General features: G+C 38.5%; 1 protein-coding gene across 1 annotated transcript in view; it reads left to right on the top strand.

Moving 5' to 3' along the window:
- The first annotated feature begins 5,373 nt into the window (after nucleotides 1-5,373).
- LOC134227189 (pair-rule protein odd-paired) overlaps nucleotides 5,374-22,203 on the top strand; it is a 63,586-nt gene continuing 46,756 nt past the window's right edge. Inside the window, exon 1 of the mRNA XM_062708513.1 lies at nucleotides 5,374-6,849. Within this exon, the coding sequence (XP_062564497.1) occupies nucleotides 5,889-6,849 (961 nt within the window). The 5' untranslated portion in view covers nucleotides 5,374-5,888. The remainder of the gene's footprint in view (nucleotides 6,850-22,203) is intronic.

Below are 22,203 nucleotides of genomic sequence, written 5' to 3'. Positions count from 1 at the left end.
CATCCCCCCATGTAAGATTTTTCCCATTCGAATATTTTTTTTATTTATAAGGAACGTAAGAAAATGGCAGACTCCCCCTCCCCCCATTAATGCTTACGTAATTAGTGTACAACCAATGATGCAAAAAATATAGTGACAATTGATTTTCGAACATTTTTACAGGTGCAAATTCACCTACCAATGATAAATTATCTTTCTTGATTTGTTAAAAAATTGAACAAAGTTATTATACACTGATACAGAAGCGACAGCTCCATGACAGCTTTTGTTCTTAATTCGCGTGGGAAACGTGAAAAATGAAAAATCTTGCGTAGCTTTTGCTAAGGGCCTATTACAGAAAGGTAAACATTAATCGATTCAAAACAAAACATTAGATTTTCAACTCCTATTTTACAAGCTTATGATATTTTTAGCAGCTAAAGCTTCCCAGAACGTACAATCTAATCTTATTACTCACGCATAACATCAGTTGCATCGGAAACTTCGAAATTGATTAAACAAAAGTCTGGCTACTATTTTTGCACCCTTAAAGGTCATTCAGACCACACCACGGCAGAGCATGAAATATTCATCTTCATGAAGCAATTTCAGTCCAAGTTTTGACAAACATCGCATGATTATTCAAAACATAGAATGACATAGTCAGACGACTACTCCACCAACTCATTCGTTTGGCTGTCACTGAATGTGCTTACTATGTGCAGGAAAAAACATAATTAGCATTGTTTATATTGATGTTTACCGTTGAAAGTGCCGCGTGGATGAAAATCGGATTCTGTTCTATGTGATAAACTCTTGGATAAACTACTTTACTCATTTAAAACTTGATCAGATTTCAGATAATTTATTAATTTGTAGAACGTACATAAATATTCAATGACTAATATTCAATCGAATATTGACAGTCCAGAGCCGACTATGAATGTGTCTGGAAGTGAGCTGACAAGTGAAGAGAAGTGAACGTCACCAAAAATTTTCGATTATTTTACACTCTGCACCACGGTATGTAAAACAACAACATTACGAATGACAACAACATTGTCCTCTCTTGTAAATATTGGAACAAACTCAACTCGCAACAAGCGTTTGTCTCAAACTGCATCAGAATAGCACAATGATCGCTTGCCGCGCATTTAGAGAAGTAGTCGGTTTTTGATGATGTTTTTAGTTAAATAAGTATCAGTTATCAATGCTTAGACATAAGCTTAACCATCTGTCAACGTGATTTGTATTTTACCTCTGAAATATACAAGTTATAACATTTTGAAAAGTTCACAAAAATTACCTCTCCATGATTGTTGCAGATAAAATGGAACGCAACATTGTTTTTATCCTCTGCAGATGAGGACAAAGACTTATCGCTATTCTCTTTTGTTGCTTGTTTTTTGCATTTTTCAGTGTTTCTATTTAAGTTGAAGTGGCACCTGCCCATTTTATCCCCTACCCCATATTATGTCTATGCTCCAACTTGTCTACATAATATCAACTATAATGTGTTTAAGTTATATCGAGATTTACATATATGTTGTCAATGCAATCGCAATGCATGCGCAATGCTATGTAGAGATTCAAATGAGCAGCAGGTGCCCCAAACTAACATTAATATCCGAGCGATTTTTTTTTACAAAATTGTATTAAAAAGTTTTTTTTAAATCGGCTCCGTAACGCCCGACAGCATTTGAGCCTATCAAATGAACGAATGAATAACAAAATAAAGAGTATGTTACTATTGTATTCAATCATGTCTATGTGTCAAATGTCTCGAAAGCCAGAAAAACTTATCTGCGAACATTTTCTGCCTATATACTGTTGAAAACAATGGCGAAAAGTATGAAAACAACCTATTTTGAAGTTACTCGCAAATTCGTTTGCGTTCGAGTGCGGATGATTTTTAACCTGCAATAGAAAGATGAAATCCTATATTTTCATGTGCATACAATCTTGTAGCGGAATACGAGGGAGTACTTCTACTTTTTTAATAATAAAGTTTGTTAAAAAATGTCAATGTTATGTCCATGTTATTTTTGTTTATGAAAAAATACCTTAATGTTAAATATAATTCATTTTAACTCATGGAAGTCCCAGGGCAGTGCATAAATGATGTTTTGTGTACTATAAACCTAACATTATATGTGTTGTTCAGATTTGTCAGCAGTAGTAACTGATCTTTGTCTTACGGCATGCTAAGAACCATCAAATTAACTTGATTTTTGATAGGTTGTCATTAATACCAATAAGGAACAAACGTAAAAATTTCAATGACACATAATGAAGATAATATTAAAGAATATTCTAAAAATGTAATACCATGCAAAAGTTCGAAAAACGAGAATGGGTTTTTGGCCAGCCATTTGTTCTAGCTACCCCATCGTGCGATGTGTTGAATAGGCATGACAATGGTACGGATAGACTACTCGAACATTGTTTTAATACGAATACTGATATACCATCTGGTCCAGGATTAGTTGAGGTTTTCATGGAACAGCACATATTGGCTATTGTTTGTGCGTCAACTAAAGGATGGTCACCTACTGGAGGACGCGGGAGAATGAAGTTGGCGGCTTTGGAAACATGACTGACACCAAGTGATTCTTGCGTAAAAACACTCGAAAAATGGCTTAGGAACAAATCGCATATTCCTTCTGGAGATGAACATTCGTTGCTTCCCTTGAACATGACTGTAGTTAGACCAGACTCGTTCCTCTGTTGATTGACGTAGCTCCAAAAACCTTTTAAATTGTGACGAAGTTTCCGTTGAATTTGCGTGGATAGGCGAAAAAAAGTTTGTTGTTCAGGCGTTTATAGCGGACATTCATGGAGTTTGCACCGGTGTGTTTTATGCGTAGAATATTTACGCAAAGCAGATCGTTTCCCACGCCGTAAGCGCTTGAGATAATTGTTGGTCCACGGTGGATTTAGCGGAGGCTTCCTAGATCGTTTTGGTACGAATTGGTCAATAGCATATAACACAATTTTGGAAAAGACAGTAACTGATAAGTTGAGGTCTTGATTGAATAATTCGAGCAAGTTGATATTGGAGAGAAAGTTGTTCATCCCAGAATAATCGCCGTTTCTATATTCGTAATAAACTGCTTCTACTGGATCATTGAATACACAAGGAGAAATGCTACGTACTTCGACTAACAGTGGCATGTGGTGAATCGATGATCGAACAAGAGGGGAAATAATGCCGTGAACAAGATAAATGCTAATAATGCAAAACTACACTACAGATAGAAATCGCACGAGATACCGTACGAGACCGCTTACCGGACGTAACGAGTAAAAGACAAACTAAACGTGAGTAAAAGAATGACAGAATTTGAGCTTTAAGATCGACATAGCTTTTCGTTAAATTTCAAATTGTTTGCAACAATTACAGGAAAAATTTAACATACAAGTCAAATACAGTCAATACAACACATATTTAAGCGCGTTTGTTTAAATTCTCTTATACGCCGTTAACTGGAAAAATACCAAATACCAAAAGTTGGATTGACACATATATAAGCACTCGATAGTTATGACTATTGAATCATAGGACTATTTCAGTTTATATACTGATTGCATTTTTTTATCCGTCTGCCACATTAAAATATAGCATTCGTACTGCTTTCATTTCAATAATAATCAATCTTCACTTAACTTTACGTGGTGCTGGTTATACTAACGGTCTACATTATTACAAACCAACAATATCAACTTCCTGCTCTCGCCAAACAGAAATCGATCACGACCACGTCCACCACCAAACTTACCCAAGATCTATTCCTTATTGGTGGACCAGTAACCGTACACGATCCTAATTACCCCTCCGAGAGATGACAATCTTTGCAAAAGGTACGCTCGCGCACTTGCCTTCTCCACGACGAGGTAGGACGAACGTTGCGGGAAACCGCGTTGCGTTTAATTAAAATCGTAACATGATCACACCTCCGTCCATGCCTGCTGAGGTGCAGAGTCTCAATGGTTGACCCGTTGACAACCATCCAATTCCAACCCAAGAAGGCCAAGTGTGTGCATATCAACAGTCGGGCTAGTCATTTTTTGTCTTTTTATATCTTTCAATACCATAGGGTGGTATTACAAATTATAATAATATTTTAAAGCCAGGTTTTCAAGACTTGAAAAGGAGAAGTTTATTGTAGAAAAAAAAACTCGATCGATTTGCTTTGTTACAAGTGGTGATTTATACAGGTAGCTTATTTCTGGTACGTGACGGCCGAAATAAATATTTTTATAGAAAAACCGCTTATACTTAGAATTTTACGTTACAGAGATTAAAAATCAATTGAATTTAAAATTAATAACTTTCGAAAGGGGCAGCGAAACAAAATAACCTATTGTCTAATCCGAAATCTGTAAAAATAAACTAGAGCAAAACGAAACATTCAGACAAAATCCGGTATTACCAGTTTCAGTACAGTCGGTTAGAATACCCTATAGACCGCCCATGGCACAGCAGCTGGATTATTAAAGATCAACGCACCTTGCAAGCTTGTTATCTATTTCATATTCATTATAAACAAATGCCGTTGTGGTTGTCCCCGAAAACCTTTCAACAACTACGGTCGCCGGAAAAGATGTTACCACTCAATTATCAAATTTACGCAAACAAAGGAGGAAAAATGACACCCTCCCCGGCCGACGAGACGACGCTAACGCCAACCGAAGAAAGCGCGTGCCGCGTCGTACCGTGCGCTGCTGCGCAACCAGCGCAGTTGTCACATTGTCAGCGTTGACCACGCCACTTCACGGTGCGATCAGCAATGTGTGTGGACGAGGAGCACTACGCGCCGCGTCGCTGGAACGAAAAGAAAGAATTCGGAAAACGGTACCAGAACCGGGGAGGAAGAATCGAACAGTCCAGTCCCCGGCTGTGAATATTTGACTAAGGTTGACAAATTTGACAAATATTTTAACAATAACAATTTTTGGTTAAATTAATAACGGAGACGAACGGCTGTAATTGGGACGAATTGCGAGTGAAGGAAGGAGAAAGTCGGTGGGAGAGTGGGACGAAAGAAGCGGTTGCGGTTTCCAGTTAATACGATACGGGATAAGAGAGGATAGCAAGAGGAAAGAAGATAGAATAAAATGTGCGTGATTGCCGTCGGTTACTTTGTTTCACCTGGAAGGAATGGAAGTAAGAGAGAAAGCGAAACGTTTCACGTGAGAATATACAAATGGCTGTGAATGAGAGGATCTTTACGACGTAGGTCTGAGCGAGAGAAATGTATTTTCGCAGTGGCTGCAACCGTTGCGAGATCCAATCATGCAAGCGAACCAGGCAATGAGGGGCGTGGCTTAACAAAACAACAACAACAACGCTTGGCTCGCTCTCCTGCTCTGCCGTACCGTCGAGCTGTCAGTACGCTACCAACGTTCGTCGGCTCAATAGGATACGGGGATTCCTGTAGTGAGGTCAAATCTTGATAGAATTTTAGAGTTTAGTCCCGCTGCGTGTGTCGTATTGTAAACACCATACTGCTGTGGCTCCTCACAGCGCGCTTCGAAGTGAGTTGTTTCAAGAGTTTTAACGGAGGACTACTGCCGTCGCTCCTGCAGCAGGATTCTGCGGCGCTAGTGGTGATCACACAGCGTGAAGGAGGCAATTCCTCAGGTTTCGTGAAGGATTTTCAGGTGTCGCGTGCGGTCGCGAGTCGTACGTCTGTGTCCGGTCGTGATAATGAGAATCGGTGGGTTTTAAGGTGAAATGTATCAGTGACAGTGGAAGGAGTCGAAGAACATAATCGGGGCCAACACAGCGCATGAAAATAGTATAGTACTTATAAAGTGACGACAACAGTGAGAAAATTACGTGTTAACGTAATAGTGACAAGTTACTATTAGAGAAGAAGTGTGGTGTAAGAAATTCGGGTTTCGAGATGATGATGAATGCATTTATGGACTCCAGTTCAACGGCACATCACACTCATTTGGCAACGTTCGGGATTAAGATGTCTCCAGATCATCTGGAGCACAGTGACATTGAATCCACTAGTACCGGGAGCATGCTGCCACCATCCACTGGAAGTTCCAACGCGCAAAGTGACATGCTGTCATCACAGTCCTTCTATCAATCATCAGCCAACGCGAGCAGTGCGTATAACTCGCATCATTTATCACCGCCTTCGCATATGAGTCACATGGCTTCTTATCACTCGAGGGATTTCCTCGCGCTGAAGCGTGACAATGATTACTTTAGTTCCTCGGCCAGCGCCTCTGCCGACCCAACCTCTTTATTCCACCATCCTGCCGTTCATGACAACTTGAATCACCACTCAAGTACATTGAGTAATCATCACTTTCATCAGCACTCGATGCGAATGGGTCTTTCGGCTGATTATGCGCATCCTTACCATCAAAGTAACTACCCGACGGTTCATCACCAGCATCTAGCCAATCTTCCCGTAAATCCGGGAACATCAGGCGCATTCTTCCGATACATGCGTCATCCACCTTCGATCAAGCAAGAGATGCAATGCCTGTGGGTGGAACCAGATCATCCACCGCACCATCTAGGATTAGGGCTGACTGCACTCAGCGCCGCAGCCGTAGTGGCCGCATCCGACGGCAGCCGGAAGACTTGCAACCGAGTGTTTCAATCGATGCATGATATCGTTTCGCATCTTACGGTAGATCACGTCGGTGGACCGGAGTGTACGACCCACGCCTGCTTTTGGCTCGGGTGCACCCGCAACGGACGGCCTTTCAAGGCCAAGTACAAGCTGGTCAACCACATCCGAGTGCACACCGGAGAGAAACCGTTCCCGTGCCCGTTTCCTGCCTGCGGCAAAGTGTTTGCCCGATCGGAGAATCTCAAGATTCACAAGCGCACTCACACCGGTAAGTGGCTCTTTACTTCTTTATCGGAATATTTTCAATTACCCACTTTCGACACTCTCCTTTTACGACACTTCGAGCGCAGAACAATGAGCACCTACCTTCGCAGAAGGCAGGCAGTAGGCCTTGAGCGGCAATAAAAGACCTTCCAACACCGACGGCAATCACCAGTAGGCTATGACTTTTCGACACCAAAAAACGCCCCGCGAAGCTTGTTTGCCTGCAGGCTTACTGGGATACTTCACAACAATCGCTTCGTACCACACCTTTGAAAAGTGTGGAGCGCGGTAATTATTAAATTATGCATGCCTTGTTGCTATAATTACCTCCAGCTTGGGTCTTGTTCTTTCTTCTGAACGGAGCCAATTTCGCTTCGCTCCTCGCGCTCGAAATTTAATTAACGTGTAAGCATCAATTTCCCGCCTCCGCTTCGAACGGATTTTGACGGTTATCGATCCCCGGGAATGCGCTATGCGAGCTGCAAGGGGAGAAGAGATTGATCTTAATTAATTTCTGATTGCCTGGCTCGTTTTTCAAAGGTGATTCTCGGCGTCGAAGATTGATTGATAAACAAACCGGACCAGTACGCGGGAGATGGTAGTTTGGCGGGGAACTGGCGAGGGACAGGTGAAATCCCGGATTGCTCCGATGAGTGAGCGAGTGGTGTTCGATACGGATTAGCTGCCGGATCGTTGGCGTAGCCAGGGGATTGGTTGTGAAGCGTTAACAGTGGGAGCTGCGTTTAAGCAAATAATAAAAGATACAATTTTGTTTGTGATATAATGATGCTCATGTTAGTCTGATATAGTGCAAAAAGATCAGTTGGCAAGCTTGACATCATATCTAGACTAACATTTGAAAAGGGCGTAACAGCCAAAATTTATTCCTTTTGATTCTTCTTCCACACATATAGTTTTATATGTAGACGAAGAATCAGAAGGAATAAATTTTGGCTGTTACGCCCTTTTCAAATGTTGGTCTAGATACTAGCCGAACACTAGACAAAAATCCTACACAAATTCCTTTATATAATCAAATTTATATTATTAATGTTATACCACAATGAAGCATTAAAATTGAAAAAAAAAATGCAATTATCTTTCGCTTATTCGTAAAAGAAGTTTGTTAATTGAGACATTTTGATAAATGCTCATGGTAATTAATATGAATATTTGAAACGATTTACAAGGCAGTTTTAATCGATTATGTCAATGACAAAAATATCTCATTTTAAGATCAAATCTTGACATTATTGAGTCGTGCTACGATAAGAGAATCGGCTATACAAAAAGTAATTAGCGATGATCTATTGTAATACAAACTCGTTTTCTTGAATTGCAAGGTCATTCCGCCAAAAACGTTCGATGCCAACTTTATCATAAATTGTTAGCACATCAACAAAAAAAAAGATATAATCAATTGTGACCTTTGCACGAGATTCTAATGACTTAACGTCCTTGTATTATTTCTTGCTACTCCCATGTTAACGTTGGATAGTGGTGGCAGGTCCCGCTTCTGCTTCGGAGCGCCAGAAATGAAAACGCTTGTTCGACTAATGCACTGTGGAAAAAGTGATTATTCGGTTAATTGAAACGGGAGAATGAGGCGCGTAAAGCACGCTACTACACTCTCGGCTATGACCTACCGGTGGCGTGTCGAGTAAATATTTACATTTAGTTTTAACCTCACTTCGCACCCGGAGTCCGGATTCCGGAGACGAGTCTACACTTGCCACGATGGGTTTGCTGCGGTTTGCGTACGGTGGTGATGGTGCTGGAGCAATAACAAAGCACTCACCATTAATCAAAGCAGGCAGCTGAGCGCGAGAGTATTAAAGCTTGGTGGCACAGGTTGCTTCGGTTCGTCGCCTTCTCGGTTTGACTCTGTCATCCCCCGTTGAAGAGTTTAAAGCCACAAAGGCATTGTTTCCAAACATACACACAAATACCAGCGTCCGGAGCAACCGGGTAGTATCGATTTTTCCATTTACGACCCCTCCTCGGGCTCGGGTGACAGTCGTCCAGCAGGACAAAGGACCAAGCCGCACCAACCTCAATAATATGGCACAATTGCAACTCCTCCCACTCGAGCTCCCAGCGACGACGACGACGTATGAAAGCCTAACGTTTGTGTGTTCCCTGTCAATGGCATACACATGCACGTGGGTGGGGTAGTCCTGCACTACGCCGGCCGTGGTCCCCGGAAGTTCCTAGATAATGCTGTAGGACAGACAGACAGACTAGTGAGCAGGGACCAACGAACGATACAACGAACGAATTTGCTCTGGACCAAACAATTAAATTGAAATCATACAACAAACACAGAGTCAGGTATTTCATACATCATCGTCCGTTTTGCGAGACTGTGGGTCGAAATTAAAACGTCAGCTCCTTTTGCTCCCTCCGACAGTCCTATTTTGGTGGTGTTTTGATGTGTTTCAATCAAGATTAAATATGTTAATTTAAACCGTATATGTGAAAAAAAAATGTAGATTCGAAGCGCTTCATCAATCTTGATATTACAAAAGTAGATTTATTTCTACAATTAATTTGCTGATTGGAATGTATTCAAAAGGATTCCCAACGTTTAACAAGTGTCATTTGATGTTATCAGATGCTCTTGAATGTACTTTTATGCCATTTGGCTTTTTTTTCTTTTCTTAAGACCGGTTTTAATGTGATTCAAAGAAAATCAGATGGTTTTCAAAAAGTTCTGAAATTTCAGTTGGACCGAGAAATTAAACAAATTGATCCGCGTTGCCAGTGACCTTGGTATATGTGTTTGAATTAAATTAGTGTTCGGTTTTCTCTATTGAAATGCATCGATGTTGAAATCAGCAAGTGATCTCTTTATTTATACACCTTTGACGCCAATACTAAATAATAACTAAATTTAAAATCTGACGACTCGTAATATAACAAAGTGACCTTTTTTGCAAGTGCTTCTTAGATTGTGCAGTTTGGTTAAGATTATTTGTTAAACATTTTTATCTATCTTGAAACGCAATTAGCCATTTTGACTTACTTAGTGTTAGATATTGTGATACTTATTTGCCATTATGAACATTTTCGGGGCATAAAGTGATGTAATCTGTTTCATTACGTATGGTCTTTGGTAAAAACTATCATAATAATGGATCGCATCTTATTAAACACTTTCCCTAGTTTACAAGAACTGACTCGCGATTTAGACAAAGGTCTTCTTTTGTAAGTTCTTGAGACATCTTTACGACCATCTAACAACCAGGAATATCCTTTACAATGAATCACCCGATATATTTTTAATTCTCAGTTAACTTTTTGTACATATTTGTCTGCATGGGGTTCTTGAAGTACTCAAATAAAAAAATGCACGAAACGTAACGCTTTCGACGACATCGTTTTGCGTATAACTGTTTCACTGTAATTCTTAAATACAACCAAATACTGAAGCTTTTTTCTTAAATGAAAAAAATATTTTGTACATGTCCTTAACTAACATTTTTCATCCTTTAACTAATCATTTAACTAATTTTGTTGTCTCAGTCGATTATTTAACTTAATTTAAGTCAATTTTCCCAAAGAAACCATATTTTTTGACGCCTCTAACTATTACAAAAATCGAAAACAAAAATCAAAAAAGTGCTGCAGTGTGAATCGGCCTGAACAATGAGATTGATGCTCTCCAAAACTAGATTTCAGCGCTTTTCTTACTTTTTTTATTTTGGTGTTTCACTATAGAATCAACAAAACAGAAAGTTTTTTGGAAAGTCTACCTGTATTAGTTGGATAATCGAAAATGTTGACGTTGGAGTTATAAACCAATACGAAATGTTAACGGGAAAGGCCAAATCAACATTTTATGTTCCGTAATGATCAATTTCGGGGGCTTTCGAAGCTCGTGTTTTCATTCCAGACCAGTATCTTTCGACCGGCCGCAATTCTGGTGATTTTGGGGTGACAGGCAAAAAATTGGATTATTAAAATCTTTTTACTACTGGAAATTTCGCAATGAAACTAACGCAGTGTGGATAACACATGCTGAAGCCGTCTTCCACAAAATTTCGTTAAAATCAGCCCAGGAGGCGAAATGTTACCGATTTTTGAAAGTGATGCAATTTGATTCCGTACACCCTTTACTTTTTGAAGAAAATGTGTTTAAGTTACTTGCTGTAATTTGGCGAGAATTCCTACAAAATGTTCAAAACATCAAAAAGTTCATCAATACTTTTATCAAGAAGTTTCGCTTGATGTTACTCTAAGAAGCTTTGCATAAGTTTTTCTTAGAACGTTTTCAAGAAATTCCAAATATATATTTTCAAAAGTATTATTAATTCATTCGGCATAAGTTTTCCTTTCACGTCATAAATTTCATCACATTTTGATAGCTCAATTGGTTCATTTAAATTTTTTAGCTCAACTTTCCCGATGAATCCATATTATTTGACGCATCCAACTATTATAAAAATTCAATTCAAACGGTTAAATGCGTATTATTTCGCGGAATTTAATAATTGGTATCAAATTAGTTCAATATCGGATTGCAACCAATAAGATATAGATTCTTGGGGAAAGGTACTTTAACTAAGGGAAGTTTTCCCCAAACGCAATATTGAAAAACCATCATGATGTTTAAAGATTTCTTTTGAAGTTCCATAAGATCATTTGGTACCAATTGAACTTTTGTTGTTGCGGCCTTCAAATGTTTGAGACAACTTTTCCGCATAATCTATCGGGAAAGTCGGTGAAGCGTGAAAAAGGCGAGAATTCAAAGTCATCGGGAAATACCGGGAATAGAAGACAAACACAGGAAAAATGCAGTCAAGCTGCATCCAGAATTGAGAGGAGATTTACTTGGATTGTACCCCTGTTCTGATTCCAACGTTCATTACTTAGGTGCATTAATTTCGAGTGAGAAGTACAACATATTTATGGAGAAAACTAAAGCCAATATCAAAACTGTGTCTTTTCACACATAACTCTGCGACAATCTGAAAAGTTGCATTATCAGGTTTCCAAATAGATCTTCTCTCAAAATTGAAAATATGTGAATGTGATGAAAGAGAAAGATAGCACCTGCCGTTTACTTCTTAAGCAAGTATTCAATGGCTTTGAACCATCGAAGTAGGCCTGATACTGATAATCGAATTAATAATAATCATAGTAGTCGGGGAAATCGGTTGTCTGTCAGTCACATGTGCTGAACCTTAGAAGGTGAAACGTTTTCCTGAATCCTGGTGACTTCCGCTTGACTATTAACAGACTAAACACAGTTGTACCTTGGAGGCCCTTGTTTTGACACTTAATCTGCTTTTCATCCCAGCCTTCCATCGGTTTTCAATTGTTTAGCCAATTAAAATATTTCTGATTCGCGAAAGTGTAAACTGAGTTTCATAATGAATTTTATATGATGCCTAGAACACAAATTCAAAACTGTTTAATATTACTGTTTGTAACACTTTCAGAACGGAAAAATGTTTCCAAAACGCGCTTGGCTGGATGCAGATGAAGTTATATTGTTTCTTCTTTGTAGGTCAGCCCAGGTATCGATATGTCATTATGCGCATTACCCTAACTACAGGGGGCCATTAGCCCCATATAGGGCCGAATTACGCATATCCCACACTTAGATCACATAGGCGTAACTACTCAGAAATAATTCTCTTCGTCGTCTTTCTCTTCTATTCACTACTGCACCCAACCAACGACTGGTAAGCCCGCAGTCCACTGTTTGTCATATTGATAAATATTTGTCAAGTTTATCCGGACATCTATCAGACTGATTGAAAATCGACATGGATTTCAGGCTGACTTGACATATATTTGTCATCATGACAAACACTGTACTAAGGGCTTTAGATGTAGAACCTTAACTATATAAAAGTTTTTTTAGGATAAGCTTGATTGCCGATTACTAGCACGGACCATACACGAGTTGTTTGCACAAAATGGAGAGCTGGACTAGAGTGAATGGGGAGCCGCTAGGAAAAATATTTTGCTAACAATTAGCACTAACTACGTATGAGCTATTCGCCCAAAATGAGCAGCTGAACTATAGGGTACCGAATTGGGTACCGAAAATGAAGACATTGTAATCGCCTATGACAGGCGTGAACAAGAATGTACATCAACTTCCGTTTGAAATGCGCATTTGAACGTAAACAAGAATGATTTTTTTTTTTCAATTAGGCCAGAATCAAACATGCCCATTTTAAACAAGTTCCTAGATTCGATATGTCAGTAAATAAACCAGAAAAGTGGAACTTTAATAAAAAGAATGTCATGGTGACATACACTGAGATTGCATAATTTACATTTTCAACACTTCTAGTGGCGAATTGGAAAAATCGCAAACTTTTATAAAATTTCAAACACCCCTAACCATTAAAATGAATGTTGGTCCAAAATTAAATTTTTACCACTTCTTTTCCTTTCGCTCTCATTTTTTAAAACAATCATATGCATGAGAATGTATGTTCATTGGAAAAGTTACTGTAAATAATTGAAGGATAAAAAAAAGTGAAAGATTATACGCTTTTCGTTCAAAATATGTGACTCTTGAGATGAGAGATAGTAAATGGATGCTAATAGTCTAAATATGATGTTTTAATCAACAATAAATGAAAATGTTAATATTTATTTTAAAAAATCGTGCAAAATATTCTCGGAAAGCTTCTTCAGTAATAATTATTCCAAAAATTCATGATCTAGATCTAGAATTTCCCCCTTTATAGAACGCCCTATAAATGCTTTTGGAAGTTTCAACGGTTCCTCATGAATCTGAGTTAACTTCCAGGAGTTGATTTAGAATTTTACTAGAATAAAAAATGGAAACATATCATTGCCTCATCTTTCCTTCTAGACGGTCTTTCCGAACATTTTGGCTTTCAAATCAGATTTTCAACGTATTTTGACACGTATTTCGACCTCACCAGTAAGGTTGCTTGTTTTTTTTTTATCAGTTGTGTGAGCTTGAGAGGTCTACATTTGTATTACTTGACTAATTTTAAATCTTCCCATCCTACGACCAATGGTTCTTTTTATAGCTGTGTGGCTCAAATTAGAATGGATAAAACTTATTTCAATTTTTTTGATAGCTTATTCCGTTCTATTTTATGACCTGATGCTCTGGACACAATTTCAGCCAAATTGGTCCACGTTTGGGCGAAAATCAATAATTAAGCAACAATTTACGATAAAGAACATTGATACTTGTTCTTGTACAATTGAATGCAGAGTGTTAAACTAGTAGATTAAAGCTTATCCGGCATTTATCTGAAGTGTATTGATATATTAGGAATTATCGTCAAACGGGGTGATTTGCTACAATGAGTGGGGTGAACCAAAATATCTTTTATCAACACGTGTCCCTAGTTTGCATTGTATTTGTTGTGCCTGTGACTTGCAACAGTTGATACACAATAGTTTTACTTCTCAAAAACTGCAGATTTAGTTTTAAACATTTGCTACACCTGATTTTCTGTTACAGAATTTCTTTTACGACCGGAATTATACCGCGAAATTACAAGAAACCTGCCGGAAGCAATTTTAAAAGAAACTTTTGACTTACGCAGCGGTAAAAGTTAAGAGAACAAATTTCCATCCGGAAAGTCGCTCGGCGGTACGATTTGTGCCCAATAACAATTTCATGTTATCTAAATACAGATAAAAAGAATTAAACTATTTAAGCCATATGATGGTCAAACGGTGTTGACTCCTCAAAAAGAGCCAACTCTGATGGATGGTTTGCTACTTGCAACGGAGTGGAAAATGCCTTTTTTTTAAAGAATGATCTCAAAGTAATCCGGAAGTAATGTTTAGATAGCAGGAAATAAAAGGATAACATTTTTAAGAACCACTATCTAGGATCTGACTGATGGTGTACATCTTTCTTAAACCGACATAAAGAACTTTCGATTGTTTGAACCTGAAAAGTGTTGCAAGTCACCCTGTTTGACGGTACATATTAATCTCTTTGATTGAGCAATATTTTTGGTTACCAAAGAGTTGATCATCAACCTTTGTGCTTTGCAGTTCTGGTTCTGGTCTAATAAACTGTGCGTTTGAACCTTGTCTAGCCAGCTCTTCTGCCTTTTCATTCTTTTAAAACAAGAGTGTCCCAAAACCCAGTATAAATTATAGGTTTCTTTTGGTGAAATACTTGAAATAATGTATTCCCAAAAAAGTTTTGATGTACATTCATAGCTTTGCGTATGTAAAAATACATATAATTATCCATCTATATTTTCTTTTTAGGCAGATATTAGCACATTTAATTATTGCTCATTGCCACTGAAATTGCTACCCCAACGAAGGCTCCTGTTGTTGTTCCAATTTCTGAGCCATCTATTAATGATTTTATGGAGCTGTCGCAAGTAGGACCTCCGTATATATTCATCGCTTATTTTGAAAAAAGAAGTATTTAAATACTCACATGGGTGATATCTTACGACACACTCAAATGTCTCTCGACTCCAATAATTTCAATCGTTTGAGTCTTAGCGTATTCTTTTCCGCTCCCAACTTCACGAATTCGTACGTAGATTTGGAATTGCGATTTTGAAAGGGTAGATCAATCCTACTTTTTTTGTTCATGGAAAACTTCTTATCTTATCTTATCTTATTTATATATATAAAACAAAGTTGGCATTAGTACGACCGCGCATCACTTAAGAATAGACAGCCCAATTTTTGCTTATTTATATTCCTTCTCTTCTTCTATTTATGAAAAAAAATGTTATGATGAAACTGAAATACTTTAAAGATCAATGCTCAATCTTATCGTTGAAATGTTTTTTTTTGCACAATGAATCGCCTGCTTTGAGCGTACTTACAGCGGCACAGAAGGAGTTAACTTTCTGAAATCAGTATGGCGAAAGGCATCTACGGTTCGATTACTCGAAATTAAGCACCTTAATCGAAAAAAATATTTGGTAGGCGTAGTAGCGGACACCATCCTTCATAACCGGTACCAAATAGTTTTTCATGAATAGTTCCTAGTCTTGAGAAAACCCGCGTTAGATGTCTTTCGCCATACAAATTTCTGGCGGTAAACTCATGCTGGCTATTTTGCGCATATACTGTAGCGCCTGTATGTGGCAGCGGCGAGTAGAAAATCAGCTACTGCCAATAATTCATTCGCATGAAATTTTTCAATTTTGATCATCTTTATATATAAAACAAAGTTGGCATTTGTACGACCGCGCATCACTCAATTTATTATATTCCTTTTCTAGAAATAGAAATTACGATGAAGCTGAAATAAATTGAAAATCAAAATCCAATCTTTGCGATGAAATGGTTTGTTGTGCATTTTGTATGGTCATTTCAAATCTTGATTATCTGTATATACATAACAATAAGTTGACTTTATCGTCAGATAATGGAAAGCTCGATTTGTGCTAATTTTGTCGTCGTCTAAATGTCGAAAAAATGAAAAACTATGTTGAATAACTGGTTTGTTTTTTAGATAAATTGTGTACGTAAAAATATATCAGTTTTTGGCGAGACAAAGTTCGCCGGGTCAGCTAGTATTATATAAACTGCTCGTACTTAGGATCATAGGGAGCGTAATTGTATTGATCGATTTTTTCTTTCGTTAATAATTCAACTGAATTGAAAGCTATAATCATGATTGTTGCTTCTGATGCAGGATGCAACCATCCTTCATCGCCTCCAAATCAAAGGGAGGTGAACTGTTGAAATGTGCTGCATTGATAAGTAGAAAACATAGATGAAGAGATATCGATCAATGCAGTTAAGCCCTTAACTGTGATCCTAAGCGCGAGAACTACCTCATTGCATTTTTTCAATATTTTTTAAAACTTATTCCTATTGATTTTTAGTGGAAATTTTTTGTGAGGTCTTATGGGTGGGACAATTATTCAATGCAAATTTGTTTTATTATTAAGAATTATAATAATAATAAATTCTGTTCTGTAAAAATGTTCACAATTTGCTAATTTTTGTTTTCTGAAAAACTCTTTTTAGTTTATGGAAATGAACTACCTGGAGAAATTTTATATTTATTTATTGCTTATACCCCGATTTTCTTATCCACAATTTCCTAATGTTTAATAAGAAAATTATTTACTTTTTATGAATATTTAATATATTATTTTTATTTTACGAAGTATTTACGTATTAGTAATTTCTTTCAACTTTTTTCATTCATCCTAGAAATTTGTATGACAAATTTAAGTTTCTCTAAGAATGGCCATTTTGCTGCCGCTGATAATTTTCCGTTTTAATTTTTTCAGTATTTAATTGCGAAAAATATCAATCACTTTTATTTCTAGCTGCCACATCGAACAGTCGAATAATTTCGAGTTTGAGATTATAATGCACCGCAATTCTTTCAGCGATGAACGAAATTATAAATGTGCACTATTCTCAAGCATAAATTCAGTTTGTTTCAACTAATTTTGAATTTGGCACAATCAAAATATTAGTTTGCTTCAACCATGTTCATTAATTTAATCAAAATAAAAAGCGATGTTGGAGTTCGCACATATTGACAGTTCGAATCAACTTATATTAGTTTAAAACAACCTCAATTTGGTTTGTTTCTTTTGACAGTGGGGCGAAAAAAGAACGTTTGTGGTTGTTTCAGACTAAGAATAGTTGCTTGAAGAAATCAAATTTTAGTTTGTTTCAAGCAACTATTTTGTTTGAAATAAATAATAAATTGTTTTTTTTCTTTCTTCATTTTTTTTTACACAAATCAGTATGTATTTATATTTATGTATTTCGCCAAACATAATGCAGACTACAAAAAAAATTATAACTATATATTCTATTGTAACGAAGACTCCTGAAATATTTTCTTACGCTCACACGACGAATGACTAAATCAATTGCTTCACAATACTGATTGTAAACAGACATCGTTTGATTTATTGGACTAAATTTTGCATAGTTCGTTCGATGATGACTCGTGGCAAATAGGTTTCGATTGCCGAGTGGGAGTGGAAAATTTAAACAAGATAATAGTTTAGGGGAGTAAAATTTTGAGTTTTCCTGTTTTTAATGAAAATGAGTCGGATTCGTCTCAATTTTTAATAGTTCATTTTTAGCGTGTAGCTCCGTTATTTGTTTTATACTGTTTGTTTTATTAGATCTTACCTTTTACGTCTAAGTTTTATTTAGTCAACACCTTTTTTTAAGTTCGTTTATTTGGTAGGCTCAGGCGAGTATAACACTTTAAGGTGCCATGGTTCTTTGTGATATATACAATCAATATCATTTTATTTTACAGTTAGTAAGACAGGGGTAAAGCTAACGAACTCGTGGTGACTCGAGGTTAGTTTGCAATGTTTAAGGATGGACTGGGCTTAAGATTTGGGATCGGGGAATTTCAGCTTTTCATCCGGGCCTTTGGCGTCAGAAGCGATGTCGTCGTGCTCGTCGTGCTTGATGGTGTAGCGGCGAGAGAGAAAATAAATTTGATTTTATCTTTACCAAACCGATCAAACAAATTTTTAGTGAAAATAGATCAAATTTTGTTAAAAACAAACTAATATATTAGATTAAAACAAGCATAATGCATATTTTTAGGTTTTGCTTCTATGTGCTTTCAAAGGCGCGATATTTTTTATTCTTATATTTTTGTGGGACCAAAAATCGGCATACATTTAAATTTGTATCTTAAGATGAAAAGATAGCTTGTGAGTAGACGAAGAAGTAAGTTAAAGCCTTCATTTCAATTTCTTTTCATTCTAACTTTTGCAAAATCAACCATTCAAATATCGATCGATTGTGGTGAGATACTGAGTCGGGTGCACAAAGAAACCAGTCAACGGAAAAAAAAAATCCATCCCACCCAAATCGTCTGTTTTTGTACCGCAAAGAAAACCTGTCCCCGAGCAAATTAATATCTTGTCAAATACAGAGCATTGTCAACGCACAGCCAGCCGGCCCGCTTGGCCGTTCCATTTCCGCGCGTTGCCAATTTCTCGGTAGCTCTCCTGGCAAGGTGGATCGATAAATCTCAAGTTTTCCACCCATACGTCATAAACACTCCCCACCAACAACACACGCGGCCCGGCGGCTAAACGAAGATGTTTCGCACCAAGGACGAACGGCGAACGCGAATCAATTTCGCTGACGGTACTACACAATCTCTCTGGGGGCGTGATAAGTAGGCGGCTAAATTATACATAAGCGCGCAGGGTTATTATTATGTAGTTATGGCAACTCGCCCCGTCTGCGCTGCTTGCGAGTTAAGTTTCTGCTGCCGAGCTGCGGCAGCAGGCTCCACACACACAGGGCCTTGGGTGAAAAACAGAATCAAGAAAATCGCGTTCACTCGCGGCCCGGTCCGTTCGGAACTGACCACACGGTTTGGACTTGTGCAAATAGCCGTGGGCTTTTCTACCAGAAGAAATCCGTGTAGGGTTGTGGGTTGTTTCGGGTTAATGCTTTGTCGTCCAATTTAAATACGCTAAGAATCAATAGAATCGAATGTTTTTACAACTCTTTAATTTGGAAACATGTGCCATCAATCGTACAGATTTCCAGTTCAATGATTCATTATGACTGTGTTGCACATAAGACGAGAATTAGTACGTAACCCAACCAGATTTTGAAACAAAAGAAAAACGTGCAAATCGGCAGATCGTTGCCGTTTGCAAGAACAACTTCTCAAATTATACCTTCTTGTTGGTAACTAAATTAGATTATGGCCGTCCGTTCGATCGCAAAGAAAAGGGTTCAACCCCCCGAAGGGCCAAATTAAGGCATATTAAAGTTGCGATATTCGATACACTCCTCCCCTTTTAGGATTAACGTTTCCTATCTATACTCCACCGATACCCCGACCCCGACAAACGAGCAGTGTGATCAAGTCGTGGGAAAAAATGTGACAGATTCGTCACCCGTACAGGCTTGCCCTGTTGGAAACTAATTCAAGTGAAAAGTAACCCCTTTTGGATGCTCCACTAACCAAATGGAGTTTCTTTTTTTTTCCTGGCTGCACGTAGAACTTTTCGCCAATTTTTCGTTGCCATGATGTAACAACCACGTTCGTCGGGGACTGTATTTTTTGGGGTATGAGCTAAACCGCAAAAAGGGCACAAACAGTGTCGCCCTAGGCGGAGCGTTTTGCCCTCTTGCAGTGCATTGTTTACACTTGGGTGGTTACGCCGTTGGCTGGTTGTGGCTGATGACAACATGGGCAGCCATCGTCGTTCTTCTGGCCGCATGGCTGACGCTTGTTTTTTGTTGCCACAGGACTATTTTTAAGTGTTTGCGGTGGGGCGAAGTTTTCATTGAATTTTCCGCTCGTTTAAGCTCATGGCCACGGTGTTTTCGTTCCTGTTTGCTGCGGACCGACCATATTTGGAAGGAATGAGTTTCATCGTTTATTAAGAGATTATTGCAGTTTCATAGTTCACTTGTTGAAAGAGATTGATTGACTTCCATTTACTGCTTGCAAATGGCTGCGTACTTTTGGGTAAGAGGTATTTTTTTAAATTGCATTAAGAACAAAGATATCAGAATCTATATATTCTTCCAGCTTTTCTAGTGTGCCTTTGTCTTGTCTTGTCTTGTCTTAGCACATGCACAGCCAGTATCCAGCTTTTCTAGTGTGCCTTTTAACAGAAACAATTGACCTTAAATCACTGAGTATCGAATTTCATCGTTGGTGACGCCACCTTCTTTATCTACCGCGCTTATCGATCCGCCTGTCATGTCGCTCACTATATATGCCTCAACTAACACAATCTTTTTTCTCTCGAAAACCCTTTTTGTATTATCTTAATCGGGTGTCATGTCAACCAATTAGACTTCTTGTTGCCTGCGTAGCTACCTTATTTTAACATCTCCGTTCTGAAACGTTGTTTTTTTTTATCTTAGTGAGTAACCGTGGCCTCCCGGTATCGCGAGGGGAAAGAAAGAGTGTCAAATGGTTTTAAAACAACATCCACTTAAGATAAGATTTTGATTGCTCCTTCTGTCCATCGTCCTTCTCGGTGTCGGTTCTGTGTTTTCTCTCCGCCTCCTCTTGGACGTTTAAGGCTAGGATCACATGTCACGGGACTCACACTTCGGTTCGTAATCCGAGTGGAAAAATTCAGTGAACTGCGAGTGACGGACCGGCGATACCGAGAGGTGCTCGTCTCGCCAGATTATGTCCACCCGACTGGGTGGGAAAATCGCCTCGAACAGGAAAACAAATAAATTATTTTCTTCATTAAAATCCGGAATGATTTGAGTGCACGCCATAGCAGTTTGCCTATCATGGCAAACACGAAACAGAATGGGGATGTGGAAGAATCCAACCCTCGATTACCATTTGTCTGTCCTCGCCCCATTATCGATTGCTTAACGGCGATCGCACAAAGAAATCATCGGAAAATGGCCTCCATGCTTTCCGTTGGCCGGGACTAAAAAAAGAAATTTTCTTAGGGCGAGTAAAACTTTTTTCCCTCTTGCAATCGGGGGAGTGAGACACATCCGACAGAAACAGACCGGATTCCGGATGAAAAATGACCAACCACCCATATATCCGTTTCATTTTTTCTCAATATTGAGCAATCCATCTAATGTTTGGTTTGATTTTCTTCTTACTTGATTCTACCTTGGTTTTCTGTCAGTTTTTTATTTCTTGGCTGAATTATTGCTTTTTATTAACTCATTGGTCCAATTGAATTATTTCAGTTACATACGTACAGACAAACATTTCACTTTCATTCACGAAACGGATCAGCTAATTCGGTTCGTTGAGTCGAATCCTTTCGCAAGAAGCGAAAACTCAAGAATACTCGACAAGTTGTTTGTCCCAGAGGCGCAAAAAAATAGCTAGCTTTCGAGTGGCCATTGTCGTCGATTTGCTCGGGGTGATTGCGATTATTCATCTCACTAGTCAGCATCGTACCACCACAATCGACATCATCATTGAAGGAAGAATCCTACAATGAAAAAAAAAACGAGAATCGAATACACATTGTCTTGTGCTGTTTGCGAATTTCTTTGAGCTGCTGGGGCGGCCTTTCTCCTTCAGTGACCTCATTCCGTCCTTACAGGGGGTTTTGTAGGTTCTAAAGTTTGACCCGCAACCGACGACAACAATGAGGATGACAGTAAAGAGAGCACCACGGAACAACGGCACTGGGTAACCTACGACGACAACAAAAGCGAGAGCATTGTTCGCAGTGCTGGAAAGGATCGAAGATCCCGACCTATAGAGGGCAGAGAGAAGAGGACACTGTGCCTTATGCGAGATGTGCACAACAAAAATTTTCACGGCTTGATGACAGATGGTTCTGTGTGAGGTTCAATTGTTCTAGCAGATTTGTTTCTGATTTCAAGCGACCAGGTGAAGAATGGTGCCGAAGCTACTCCAAAAATTGAGCGACATATCTTTTTTCCATGAATC

Source organism: Armigeres subalbatus, chromosome 3 (genome assembly GCF_024139115.2).
Source record: "Armigeres subalbatus isolate Guangzhou_Male chromosome 3, GZ_Asu_2, whole genome shotgun sequence".
NCBI lineage: Eukaryota > Metazoa > Arthropoda > Insecta > Diptera > Culicidae > Armigeres > Armigeres subalbatus.
The sequence above is the reverse complement of the archived record's forward strand: the minus strand, read 5'-3'. Positions and strand labels throughout refer to the sequence as shown.